This window comes from Engraulis encrasicolus, chromosome 13 (assembly GCF_034702125.1).
Source record: "Engraulis encrasicolus isolate BLACKSEA-1 chromosome 13, IST_EnEncr_1.0, whole genome shotgun sequence".
In the NCBI taxonomy this organism is placed as follows: Eukaryota; Metazoa; Chordata; class Actinopteri; order Clupeiformes; family Engraulidae; genus Engraulis; species Engraulis encrasicolus.
The window spans coordinates 53,758,779-53,772,713 of NC_085869.1; the positions used below are offsets into that span (position 1 = coordinate 53,758,779).

Consider the following 13,935-nt stretch of genomic DNA (forward strand, 5'->3'; position numbering starts at 1 on the left):
AACTCAGACATATTAATGCCACACATACTAGACTATACAGTATGTTTTGCTGCTGTAATAAACAAAAGACACATGAATGGCCACCTACTCCGGGTAGGGCAGTCCCTGAGCCAGGTCCATGCGCGAGGAGGCGATGGAGTTCTCTGACAGCAGGCTGTGGGAGTCGTAGCGCCTCATGGAGGGCGAGGAGGGGGCTGTCTGAGGCCCGTCACTGGGCCATGCGGAGCCCCGCCGGTGGGGCGAGTACGCTGGGTAGAGCCCGTTGGGAGGAGGGCTGGAGCCTGGAGCTGTGGATGAGGATACGTGGCCCAGTCGGGTGGTCTGTGGCTGGGGTTGGAGAGGCGAATGTTGGGGGTGTTGCTGGCGTCCTGGAGGTGCTGGCTGGAGCTGTGTTGGAGGGGGCTGAGGCTGGGCTTGGGGTTCGGGGATGGGCTCTGGTTTTGGTTCTGCTTTCTCTAACTTCAGGAGCTGGGAAAGAGAGAGCAACATATTGAGGTGGTCATGCTGTGTTGTTGTAAAGCTAAATGTGGGATGCATGATGATTTATAATACTATCCAAACCCATGGGACTGTAACCAATACCCTGTGAAATAACTGTAAAGTAGCTTAAAGACTTTGGATAAAAACAATGTAGACCTATAAAATCCATGAATGAATGAATGAACATACAAATGACGGTTCGTGTGATGAAGTACAGTAGAGAAAAAAAACATCCACATCAGCCTCAAAAAATGTTGGGTGCAGGACTAGCAAAGTCACATGAAAAGTCTGCACACCACACTCCCGTTTCTCTTCATTTAATATGATGTTTCAGGCAACATGCCCTTCATCGGACAAGATGAAATGTGATGTAGTAACCATCAATAAGGTTGTGGCTGACTCTCAGTTTGGAGTCCTGACAGGGCAGCTCTACTCCCCTTCGAATCACTAGAATAACAACAAATGAATTAACCCATTTAAGCCTGATGCTGCATATACACAGCATAAACCCAGGCGCCTGGAGCTGCGTGGAGATGCTCTTGAGATTTGTTATTAAACATGTGAGTATGTTAGCGCTGAGTGAACACATTCTAATGCAAGATGAGGGTCCTTTTCCCAAAAAGGGCTTAGGCTGAATCCCCTTTGACTCTTTAGCCCTTTATCTTTCCCCTTCCCCTCTGTGTTGCACGTTCTCATGTAGGCTTAGTGCTGTCCCAATTCACGTTAAGGCAGAGGGATAGGGGTAAGGGGAAGGGCGTTCTACCCCTTCAAACTGAGATTTCCAGAGGCACATTTCAAACGGAGGGGTAAGACCAATATCCCTGAATGCATTGCGAAGACGCGGTATCCACAAAAGCACACCAGGGCAAGGGAAAGGTGTAGTGGTAGGGGTAGAAATTAAAATGGGATTCGGCCTTAGGCATTCAACAGATGTTTTTTTGCAGGTGCCTTAGTCCTACATGGGTTAATTCAATGAGCAACCAAGAAGACTGTGACACATGAAGTCTGTGTGCTGTGCTTATTACCCTGAGTGTGGCCTTCAGCTTGATGAGGCTGTTAGCTCCGGACCTTTCCAGCTGGAAGCGCTGATCCATGACTAGGTCCGAGGTGTTCATTAGCCGCGTCAGGGGCAGAGTCAGCGTGCCCAGCACAGACTTCTTATCAGGCTCCTTGACCTAAATGGAGAATGGCACCCATCTCATGCTCAACGAATCATCATGTTATGCAGATACTGTTTTGCGCATTACTGTATTTACATAGAATGCTGTACATTGGTTTCAATGAAAACTTAAGTTGTGAAAACTAAAGTTGAGGAAAGAAAATCATGTATACAATGTTATCATCAACATATCAAACCCATAGCCAAACCTCCACTAGGAAGCACAGGTAAAAATGGTGCATGCCTTTCCGAGAGAGATAAGAAAATAACTTTGTATGAATGTGGCTGATGATGATCAGATCTTATCTGAAGCCTTACCTGGACATTCAGCACTTGGTTATGCACATTGTGCACAAAGAATGTGAAACCCTCCTCCCATGTTGGGTCTTTGGATGCATACACGATCTGAGATCAGCACAAGATACATAGCATGTCAGCATGTATTAATTATACAAGTATCTATTCTACGCAATGAATTATGCATTTACAAAATATCATTCATTGATCATATCTGTATCAAAATTGATTCATACATATGTATTTGTTATCACCTCTTGTTACACAAAAAGTATATATTTGCATCTATTAATTATCACATTTAAATATATTCAAATACAATGTAAAATATACAGTAAATAGTAAAATGTACATCAATGTAAAGCCAACCTTGCTGTGCTGGGTCTGCTCGTCCACTGAGAATTCTACTAAGGAATTTGGATTGTTCTTCCTTCTTGTCAGCTGTTTGGGGGAAAAGAAAACATACCCGACTGTGACAACTCTGGAAATGTAGCAAGCAACTACCAGATTATGATGATACTTACTTTAGAGTCCATACTTTAACATCGTTTGAAATAAATGGACGAAACAAGTGACACAATTTGTATAAATAAAAATGTTTACAACTCATATGGTACATATGGCTGGCTCTAAGCCTGCCTCTGCACTTCTGTTTGATCATTGTCTCTCTACAGTGGTACCATACTCCGAGTTTCCTTCAACTCACATCATCGAGGATGTCTGTAAAGGTGATGATACACACAGCAAACGTTTGAGCAATGTTTCAGGACAACAATACAATAAGATATGCTCACTATTCATCAAGATAAATCTTTCATCTGGAAAAAATTGGATCAGCAACAGACAATCTTTTTTAAGATCATTCCATCAGAAGATGAGGAGCCAATCATCTTGTTGCCCGACAACATTGCTCAAAAAGTTGCCCTGACATTGTCTGGGCTACAGCGCATGACAAATTGCGTATGACATTAGTGATTGGACAAAGGCCAATCCAATAACATACAAAGTACAAATCAACACCTCCAGGAACGAAACCTTTGGAATTAACATCCAAACCCTCTGCACAAAATGTAGAATAGGACAAGGAGAAGGAGAAGGGATGGTCTCATCAAATACATCCCAGTGAGGGAGCTAATCAGTGCGAGTGTATTTTTCGTCTCGTTTTCCATTGGTGTGCCTGTTAATGGTACACAAGATAACTATTTTGGGAGGTGTGTGCACTTCATAGCCACAGCCACCCATATGTGTGTCACTCTGAAGCAGCAGACAGTGACGATCATGTGACTGCGAAGAGCAGAGGGAGAGCCCTAATAACAGGGGTGTAAATATGATAATATCTTCAGCCCAGGAATGTTCCAGTATGCCTGCAGACATTCCCCTCCTAAGCTGCTCTAAAGTTTGCATTCCAGCACGGTGAAATCAGGGGTGGTGGTGGAGAATCACACCTGCTCCAGGTTGGGTGAGGGGAGGAGCCTCTTCACTGAATGAAAAGCAGAGCAGACTTCCTGAAAGTGTTGTATTATGATCAGCCATGTCTGACTAATCAAGGAATAAATTGATATACAGTATGAGGTCATTAAGACTTCATTTAGTGAGTTGATTGAAAGAAAAAGATGTGTTGTTGTGAGCAGCCATAGTATGCAAAATTTGTACAAAGAAACTAATCTCTTCAAAACTACAGCACAAAGGGCAAGAGCATGGCTCTGAAGAAGGCACTTGATCGCAATGTGTCATCACATGAAAGGCTTTTAAATTGAATCCAGTCGTGTGCCTTTGGAAATCCTTGGCAATACTTAAACAACAGTAATCACTGACATTGAGTTTGACTATTTTTCTACAGTACAAAAGGCTTTATCGTAGCAACAGGCAACTTCAACCAGCAACAATGTTACATCAATCTGCCACAGACGCCTTCAACAAGCGCGCACACACACACACACACACACACACACACACACACACACACACACACACACACACACACACACACACACACACACACACACACACACACACACACACACACACACACACACACGTGGCCCAAACTGCATTGAAGTGACTTCAAAAGGCCACAACAGAGGGCCGGAGATGATATGCAAAGAGATGAAGAGACTCGTCATAGGTGAAGCGTGATATGAACAGTGCTTCATAGACGGCAATGTAATACTGTGGCCTCAGGTGACCCAACGGGAAATACCGGCTGGGCCACAGCAGACGCCGTTGACAAGGAAGGCTACATTACAGCCAGGGATACCTATCTCCGCAAACACTTTGTGTGTAGGCTGTCACGTCAACAATGTCACCATGACCACCACCATCGCTCAACATATCGCTTGGAATAGAGGATATGAATGTCACAATTTTGTAACAGGTGGCTTGTTATTGTTGTTGTATATATTATCTCTCGAATCAGATTGATGTACACTGTAAGACTTTTGTAACGTGACTTGTTGAACGTGACACATTTTAGACATCTTTTGAATTAGATGAATGTAAAACTTTTATATTATGTGACTTATTGAGTGACATGATTTATACTTCTTGAATTGGATTAATGTAACATTTTGTAACATACGACTAGTTGAATATGACTACATTTTTTTTAAAAATTAAATGAATGTAGTAACACTTTTTTTATCATGTGACTTGTTGATTATATAACACAATTTAGGAATCGCTTGAATTAGATGCATGTAATAACACTTATATCCTGTGACTTGTTGAGTGTGACAATTCAGTTACAGTATTCTTTGAATTGGATGAATGTAACAATATTGTAACATGTGGCGTAAATTTGAATCTTTTGAATTAGATTTATGTATCACTTTTGTAACATGACATGACAGATTCTCAACATATTTTTCATTAGGTGAACGTAACACTTGTAATGTGAGAAATTGGATATATCTTGAATTAGACTAATGGAGGCAACACATTTACTGTGATTGAATTAAGATATCTGTTGAATTAGTTTGATCTAATGACACACATGTAATTTGATGCAATTCAGAGGTCTTCTCCATTCACGTCAAAGTCTTTAAAGTGCTCCCTTGTTTCCGATGTGTATCTACCTAATTATATGGGCGTTGTGGTGCAGGTGATGTGGTGCCATTGTCTTACCCGGCCCTCCTTGCCGTGCTTTCCGTGCTTGTCACAATCGCTGAATTCACTGTGGTCTTTCTGTCTCAAACAGAGAATGTGTAAACAATGAGGATCCTATTCATAAAGCACTATAATCCTGACTACATTACAAGCTCAGAGTGGGCCACATCAGCACGCAAATGGACAGTAATGGAGGCTCTGATATGTGTTTGAGAAATCACCAGAGGGTGGGGGGAATCCAGAAAGCAGGTTGGGACAGCTGGGTATGTTAAGTCTGAGCATTTGGAAGATATCCAACTATAGAGATGTTATGACTCCATTTCCCCCGTGAAGCAAATGCATAATGCCTCTCTAATGGTTACTCTTCACAACGTGAACGTCCTCTTTTTGGAAGTCACTCTGAAAAAAAAGTCATCGCTAATGTAATGTAATGCATTAACATGAAATAGGACGTTTATCATTTTTTAGCTAGGTTAGTAAAAATCACTGACCCACTGATCACTAATTTGGAATAACTTCCTCGTCTGCTACACAGATAAAAAACCTGTGGGATTCAATGTGATACTCACAGGCAGGTTGGAAGCGTTGTCCAGGTAAACTGCAAGCATGGCACAAGCACAGCCTTTGGGTGTCTGAAAAGGAATGGCAGCAGTGGACATGTGGCGTCATGAGAGATGCAATACATCTCACAGGGCAAACTATGTCAAGAGCATGATGGATTGCTTAGTGTTCGCCAACTGCTTGGCGGTGGGAGCAATTTCACAGCACATAATCACCTTTGCCAGTAGGCCTGGGTCCGTCTGCAGTGACAGCCACTGCAACTCCAGATGCAGCTCGCCTGTCTTCGCATTGTCCAGTTTAAACCACTATTTAAAACGCAAAATAGAAAGTAATAAATATGAATTTTATTATAAGCTCCACTACTAGTACTAATAGTTGCTGTATTGGTAGTAGCACTGTATTAGCAGCAGTAATTCATTAATGTTACTACTATGCTATTACTAAACAAAGGCCAAACATTGAAATCATGGTAGACATTTCCTAAGTTCTCACCTCATCCATTTGCTTCTCTCTCTTCACTTCGCCAAAATCCAAACGAATGCTGGAAGTGTGTAACGCACATGTCCAAACAGAAACGACAAAGAATCATCATTTGCATGTCAAGAAACACACGGAGAATGGAAATCAATGACTAAAATCATTTTTGGAGTTAGGTTAGGTTAGGATACCGGTATGTTAGGTTTCAGAAAGTTAAAAAAGACATCTGGTGCTGATTATGCAAGATGCTTGGTTACCTTCCCAGGAAGTCATCCTTGTCTGTGTCCTCATCGAACAGATCTATCTCCAGCTCCTGTCCTGGGGCCTCATGGACCACAAACTACAAAAGACACATCACTATACAGTACATGTACAACACCATAGGCGCTATAAAACCACACACACAATATATACTACACAACCACTATACAACATAGAACAATGTCCCCGTACAAAAAACAAAACAAAAAAACATTCTGATTGACCAGATATGGAAACTATACTTGATTTAGTAAGAAGATAATGCACAGAATCTATTCTCGGAGGTGCAGAGAACCTGTATATAATGGTTGTGATGATAATGTATATCAGTATAATATAGTGCAATAACTGCACAACTATGATATTTCAGTATACCACTTTACATACCACCAACACCATATTTTAGAACGAACACACTTTTACTTTAAAATGCCAACAGACAGAAACTCAAGACCACAGGCCTACCTCATATGTTTCGTCCCAGCGTGGATTTAGGTTTTCCTTGATGGTCTTGCTCTTGTGGTGGGTGTTGCCGACCCGCAATATGGCGTAGGGATCTGACTTGCCCTTCTTCAGCCCCAACATGTAGGTGTCCTTGGCCATCAGATCTCTGGCCTCCAGAAGCCTGACCCGCACCACACCCTGCAGTACCAGGGGAATGATGGGGTGAGTAAAGGAAGAGACGGTGTGGAGAGGCACAAAGGTTAAGAGGAACCAAGAACATCTTTATGGTAAAGGGTCCTCAGAAGAATCGAAGGTCAGGCAATTACTATATAACACAGAGATTAACGAATCAATGACTGAGTCAAAGAGTGAATGAACGTGTCCATGAGTGAATGAGTGAGTGAATGAGTGTGTTAGTGAAGAATTGAGGGAGTTAATTGTTGAAGAAATGGGTGAACACCAAATCAATTAAGTGAAGTATTCAATGTAAAGGTGAGTGAGTGATAAATGAATAAGTAAATAAACTAATGTCTGAATGGATGAATGAATGAATCAATCAATGGTCAAACACAATTTCAAACTTCTGTACTAACCCTGTTACATAGATTTTTGACAATAACGTACACTTGACTTGAATGAATGAATGAATGAATGAATGAATGAATGAATGAATGAATGAATGACACACATACTCGTGGCAAAGGAAATCTCATTTGGTCCACTTTCACTTGGTCTATGAGTGGTATGCACATGCGGTTGGGCAGAATCATGAGAGAAGCGATGATGTCTAAAATAGCTGATTCAGAGAGGGAGCTGGAAACACAGCATAATGTTATGTAAGTAAAACACAGCTAAAGTTTTTGTCAAAGGGTTTCGTACAAACAGAAAACACAGGAAATTTAAAAAAAAATCTAACCTAAATGCAGAAGAGTCTAGGAGATTGGTAACTCCAGTCCAGTTAACCTGCAATGTCTGGAAAAACAGAGATGATTTAAAATATGCAGATACATGAAAAAAAATCCGCATGTGGTACATAGTTCAGATACATCACACATCTTGATCTCGTAATTGGTACTTACCGGGCGGCGGATGAAAAACATTGTGACTCCACCCACTAATGGGGCTTGGCCAATGAGAGGTTCTAGGATCACACGCAGCATTCCTTCCATCTGAAAAGGGCATACATGCCATCACTTTCATTTCTTAGAAAGGTATCAGAGTAATTAATTAACAACACATTTATTGTGAGCTCAGTAAAGATAGGTTCTCATAAGATTTACGGGTGTTATCCTTTATGGCATCATTATGGCACATACTGTGCAGTAAATTAACTTAACCTGGACAAACTGGATATATTAATTTCTTAAAAACAGGCACTATGAAATGCGATATGGTGAGAAGAGGTTATAATAGTAAGATTACTTTGCAATATTTCGTATGTCTACAGCCTTACCTGAAGGCCTTTCACACCTGCATCAATGCCAGCCTTCACATGTGCGTCAATGTCCACATCTCCGTCATATCTGTTAAACAATAATGTCAGTAAAATCTCAGTGTGTGAAAGCACACCACACCTTTGCAGATATAAACAGAAGTACAAATGTTTGTCATGATGTGAAATGATGTGAAAGGATAAGAGTAAAGTATGTATACTGCATGTCTTACACTATGTTGAGATCCAGAACAACCTCTCTCTCATCCACCTCATGTGTGTAAACCCTTGCTCCAGTGATCCTGGGAGGCTTCAAGACATAAAAATTACTAGTCTTCAGAAACCATACATCAATTTGTATTGCAACAACAAAATAGCCATAATCAGTATAAGAGTAAATAACGCTTTAGTAGCCTAGTGGTGTGGATCGGCACTGCCCTCACGATCCGATTCGATCACGATTCGGGAGGTAGTAGATCCGATTCTATTAGATCCAATCCGATTCGATTCAATTCTACAATGCATTACAATGCATTACATTTCTACTGAACGCAAAGCAAATGTTCAGCCATGATGAGGAAATACAAGTAGTCAGATACTGAGCAACAATTTATTGGCTGTTTTCTGTATCAGTCTGTATCAGTCTTGCAATGTTTTGAAGTGTTTTTATTTAATTTAACATTCATTTGCTCCCGAAATATCCATGGAAGTAATTGAAACTTAAAAAAATTGCCGGATTGATTCTGGAACTTGCCGGATCTGGATCTGGATCGTCCATGCCCCGGATCGATTCGGATCGCCGAATCGATCATTGTTGACACCACTAGTAGCAGCACACGTCAGGGTGGTGCATCCACAGCTAATGCCACTATTATATGGATTTCTAGTTTTTTGCTTTTAGTGGATTATCTAAAAGGCATACATTGCACATTAATGATCAATTACTAATTAGTGTATGAGAGATAGCTCTGGTTGTATCACCTGACGTCTGAGCTAAAAAAAAATCCATTACACAACACAGCATCTGCTTTTTTCATCCATGCTTCATTTGCCTTACCTTCTGACCAAAATGGACCTTGGTGAAGGCGAATGTTTTCAGATGTGGACTTGATGATCGAACGGTAGCCTGAATACTCTCTTTCAGAAGCTTCTCCATGTACATGCCAAAAAACGGCCATGCTTGCTGGAGAATCTGAATAAACAAAACATCTTTCAGCCTGAACCCTCTAAAAAGGTCTAAACAAAATGATATCCCCATTCACATGTACTGGAACGGCAGTTACCTTGTTAATCCAATGAGCCTTCTCAATGTCTGTAAAAGCAATCTACGTGGAGAGAGAGAGAGGGGGGGGGGTTATAAGCCGTTTTACATAAACACAAGGACCAACCTATAATGGACTTAAATTCTGACTTAAATACAGTATTTCTGACCAAAATGCGATGCATCTGAGCACCTGTGGCTGAGGTTGTATGCAATACGACAGTGCATCTGCTTTGCAAGTTTTAGTACCCAGTACATTTGCCTATGCTGCACCCAGAGCATGGCATGATTCACTCTCCCCTCCGATACCACAGTGCATTCATTCACATCCTTTACTCACACACTGATTATATGACACCTTTGTATGACATCTTTGTATTATATCTTTGTAGATGAATGTGGGAATGGATAGCAGTTACAGTATTGAGGTATCAGATTAGGTGTCAGATTCTTTACTTTTCAAGAAAGATTTGTTGGTTTTCTTTACGTCTTTGTTAGAGAATGTGACCAGAAACGAGTGGGGAGGACCTCAGGCCGGAATTGAACCCAGGTTGACTGTGCAATGGTACGACGTCTTGGCTCATTGAGCCAGTGCACCCCTAGGTGTCAGGATCTAAGGTACCTGTCCACAACCTAAAGACAAATAGGCATCCATACCCGGTTAGAGAGTTGGTCTTCCTATTATAAGGTTGCAGGTTTTAATCTCATTCCATCTATGGTTGAAGTGCCCTTGAGCAAGACATTCCCTCATTCTCCAGGGACTATAGACCCAGTCTGCACCTCTGGCCCGCCCATGAAACTGCATGTTTCTCCATCCAAATGCTCCCTCCAAATGCGGTGCCAAACACTGCCAGTCATTAGGCATATTGGTTAGCCACTACAAACAACGGGTGGAGCATACGGAGAGGAAAACAAGCAGTTTCATGGGCGGGCCCAGAGGTGCCGACTGGTAATGAATGCTCTGTATTTGAATAGTCAAGTTATTTTGATTAAAGTGTCAGCTACACTGTACCAGACTACAGGGCAAAACTACAAGGCCTACAAGGCACACATTGCAGTGTAGTGTTGGGTTCTGTTGAGATACTGCATACAGTCCCAATTCATTCCTTCCCAACAACTTCAGCCTGTCAGTATTCAAAATGACTGGTTGGCTGTTTACAAGCAAAGCATTCTGGAGTTTACTTTTTTGGATTGTCTGTCTGATTCTAATCGTACCACGCAGCATCCATCCCAGTAAGTGGGTCTACCCATACACTCGACACGGACAAGATAACTCATCACTCTAACCAGAATGCATTGCTTTCTCAGCCAGCCCACTTAGCCAACCAGTCATTTCAACCAAACCCATTGCCCAGAACTGAAATATGACAGCACTGTAAAACAGCCATTGCTTTGGCTTCAGTACAAGGGTGTGTCAGCCTCTTGTGAATGAGGAATAATGTGCAACACCAAACAAACTTCATAGAAGAGAGGCTGTTCAAGTACTGTGTGCTTTCTGCAAACTTCACACGCAGCCCTGTGAGGGGAACCTTTATGTTTCCCAAAACCCAGTGAACACTGCCTACTGACTTCCTTTCTTTGGTGACCAAGAAAGTAAAGGTTATTTTGCATGCTGACTTAAGTTCCCAAGCAACACAACAAGCCACACCCTGGTAGTTTCACACCAGTGGAATGTGAACTGGTAATATTCAGTGTATGAAATGGCCTGAATACGAGGAAAACAGACAAAGCAGAAATAGGTCAAAATATGTCTTTCCAGAAGTCTGGAACTGAGCATTTGAAAGTGCCGTGAGATTCATAACTTGAGACTGGAAATAGTGTAATTTCCAGGGGCCACTATTCTCATTTGTTTATTCTCACCCAAGGCGATACTGCCCCCTCTGCAGTATGAAAGACACACATAGGCTACTCGCATTGTTTGAAGGCCTAAGCACACCTAATGAAGTGAGGTTATGTCAACACATTTCCACCAAGCACTAGGACCTGTAAACACCTGATAGGGCCTTTGGAGAAAGTTTAGTGGGAACACAAAAGTCGGTCAACATCGACGTCTTACCCATGCAGGCAAAATGGTCTCATATTCTTTGTCTATCACCCGCCTCTCATTCTCCAAGAAGTTCACAGCGGTGTCCATTCGCACATCCTTCCACTTGCGGTTGTTCTTCCACATGATAAACAGCAACAGGGCCAGCAAAATCCAGCTGATGCTTAATCCAAGCCAGCCCATCAAGTAAATAGGGTAACAAACAAGGACTATTCTCCCCAGGTACATGAGAAACTCCATCAACATGCGATTTACATCCTTAACACTGAATTCACCAGTGCTCGACGTGGTGTCGTGTTCATGGGTATGAGCTGGTGGGTTGACGTCGCCTTGATGCATTCTTGCTGAAGTTGAGGCCCCGGGCCCCTGAGAACTTTGCTGGGAAGCCTGAGGACTGCTGTGTTGGTGTCCCGGAGGAACCGTGGAATCGACGTGTAACCTTCGTCGCATTTTGTAAACCTAGCAATCTCGTTAAATCACAGCAGCCTGCTCTGTAGCAAGTCTCTTTTCTCCGTATGCTCCATACCTCGTAAAATGTCAGCTTTAATGGAGGGAAAGAAGCGACTGGGTATCCCTGTCAAAATGACATGCGAGCTAACTTCCGCATTTACCTGCCCTGGCCCGTCTGATTTAGGCTACCTGACACCACCAAAAAGTAGGCACGCCCCAGAATACCACACCAACATCTTTCCAAAGACAGGAGCGACGCACACATTGCGTCGACCAGATTACCAGTCAAGTAGGCCTATTGCATCTTCCTCGGAGCATCACTTTCCGTCATAAAAACACTGTTCAACTTAAAGCAACCTTTCACAATTACTTTACACGTATATGTATGCAATTAGTTTTTAACTTTCTTACGGAAATGCAAAATAAACGCAGGCATCGCTGAAGTTGTTGAAGATAAAGTCAGACAATCAGATTGGATCAAACGCTCCTCTGGCTACTACTTCAGCATCTGATTGACTGTTTGTGAACACGCCCACAAAGCGGCTCTGGCTCTGGCTGTGGCTTCCCTGGTAACCGGTTGCCAAGATGTTTGACAACAAGCAGTTATCTTTGCTAGCTAGCATGGTGGCTAGTGTGTGTAGTTATGTAGAAGTATTTATTTATATTCGTCAAATTTAATGTGAAAATCAGTCTCTGAACTTGTCCAGTAACTCAAGGGAATATACTTGCATACTTCGAATAGAACAACTGCGTCGTTATGATTGAGCTTTGAGTGGTAAATTAATCTTTAGATGATTCAGTGGTCAATAGTTTCACAACATGGAAAGTGAGGTAAGTGAAATGTCTAGGTATCGATATCAAGTACGCCCTTTCGTCACACATATTGGCTACGTCTGTGAACATTCGCCTTCATAGACTGGGTGAACTGAAGGCTTTTCATTCGTCCCCACTGATGATAACTGTCAGACGGCAACTGTTTTGCAGAAATTGAAGACCACTTCCCAGGTGGATTCGAGCAGACTCTTGCCGCAGCTGCCACAGGTAACTATTAGATGCTACAAAGATGCCTACAAATGTTGTGGAAGATGCCACTATAGACTATTTGAGTCAGGCCTATTGTATTTCAGAAACTCATTAATCATGCATTGTCATCTTTTAAGATGCGCACCAAACCCCTGTGGCAAGAAACTGCCCCATCTTTTGTCCTGCACACACCCAACAGAGGGGATTTATATGGACTTACTTCAACCAAATACTCCAGTGAGTAGCCTACAATAGTCATGTGAAATAGTTTGTGGGTTAGGGACCTATACCTCCTATGCATCGTTATTTTTTACTGTTGTGGGTGTTATAATACAAGTTGTACCAACTCCCTACGGGGTCCCCTACGGGGTCAGCCCAATGTTCCCACGGCCCATTGGTCCCACAGCCCATTGGTCCCACATTGCTAAGACTTTTGCGTTTTTTCAAAATTAGGCCCAATGGTCCCACAGCCCATTGGTCCCACATCACTAAGATTTTTTAATTTAATTTTAGGTCCGTTGGTCCCACAGTCCATTGGTCCCACAGTCCATTGGTCCCACATCACAAACAGTTCAATGGGCTGTGGGACCAAAGGACCCACTAGTTTGACGCCCTCTCTGTACTTCACATGGTAATAAAACATTTCAAACAAGCGATTCAAGGTTAGTGTTAGGTTTAGGGTTAAGGTTAGGGTTAGGGTTAGGTTTAGGGTTAGGTTTAGGGTTAAGGTTAGGGTTAGGGTTAGGTTTAGGGTCGTATGACGTAAGCGGTAAGTACCGAGAGGGCGTCGAACTAGTGAGTCCCGTGGGACCAATGGGCCTAAAAATTCAAATAAAAAAGCAATGTGGGACCAATGGGCTGTGGGAACAATGGACTGTGGGACCAATGGGCTGTGGGACCAATGGGCCTAAATAATGAAAAAAAGTCTTAGTGACGTGGGA

General features: G+C 42.3%; 2 protein-coding genes across 3 annotated transcripts in view; one reads left to right on the forward strand and one right to left on the reverse strand.

Moving 5' to 3' along the window:
• esyt3 (extended synaptotagmin-like protein 3) overlaps positions 1-12,126 on the reverse strand; it is an 18,726-nt gene extending 6,600 nt beyond the window's left edge. For both annotated transcript variants that reach the window (XM_063214307.1, XM_063214306.1), the window contains exons 1-18: positions 11,534-12,126; positions 9,500-9,541; positions 9,274-9,408; positions 8,450-8,526; positions 8,238-8,307; positions 7,864-7,953; positions 7,701-7,756; positions 7,477-7,597; positions 6,806-6,982; positions 6,337-6,419; positions 6,095-6,143; positions 5,818-5,907; positions 5,611-5,673; positions 5,060-5,119; positions 2,306-2,377; positions 1,958-2,044; positions 1,506-1,655; positions 89-468 (exon numbers count right to left, since the gene is read on the reverse strand). In XM_063214307.1, the coding sequence (XP_063070377.1) occupies positions 89-468; positions 1,506-1,655; positions 1,958-2,044; positions 2,306-2,377; positions 5,060-5,119; positions 5,611-5,673; positions 5,818-5,907; positions 6,095-6,143; positions 6,337-6,419; positions 6,806-6,982; positions 7,477-7,597; positions 7,701-7,756; positions 7,864-7,953; positions 8,238-8,307; positions 8,450-8,526; positions 9,274-9,408; positions 9,500-9,541; positions 11,534-11,971 (2,240 nt within the window). In that variant the 5' untranslated portion in view covers positions 11,972-12,126. The remainder of the gene's footprint in view (positions 1-88; positions 469-1,505; positions 1,656-1,957; positions 2,045-2,305; positions 2,378-5,059; positions 5,120-5,610; positions 5,674-5,817; positions 5,908-6,094; positions 6,144-6,336; positions 6,420-6,805; positions 6,983-7,476; positions 7,598-7,700; positions 7,757-7,863; positions 7,954-8,237; positions 8,308-8,449; positions 8,527-9,273; positions 9,409-9,499; positions 9,542-11,533) is intronic.
• Positions 12,127-12,592: 466 nt separating this feature from the next.
• The window catches only part of dnah7 (dynein, axonemal, heavy chain 7), a 149,456-nt gene continuing 148,113 nt past the window's right edge, over positions 12,593-13,935 (forward strand). Inside the window, exons 1-3 of the mRNA XM_063214309.1 lie at positions 12,593-12,802; positions 12,956-13,012; positions 13,132-13,231. Of these exons, the coding sequence (XP_063070379.1) occupies positions 12,791-12,802; positions 12,956-13,012; positions 13,132-13,231 (169 nt within the window). The 5' untranslated portion in view covers positions 12,593-12,790. The remainder of the gene's footprint in view (positions 12,803-12,955; positions 13,013-13,131; positions 13,232-13,935) is intronic.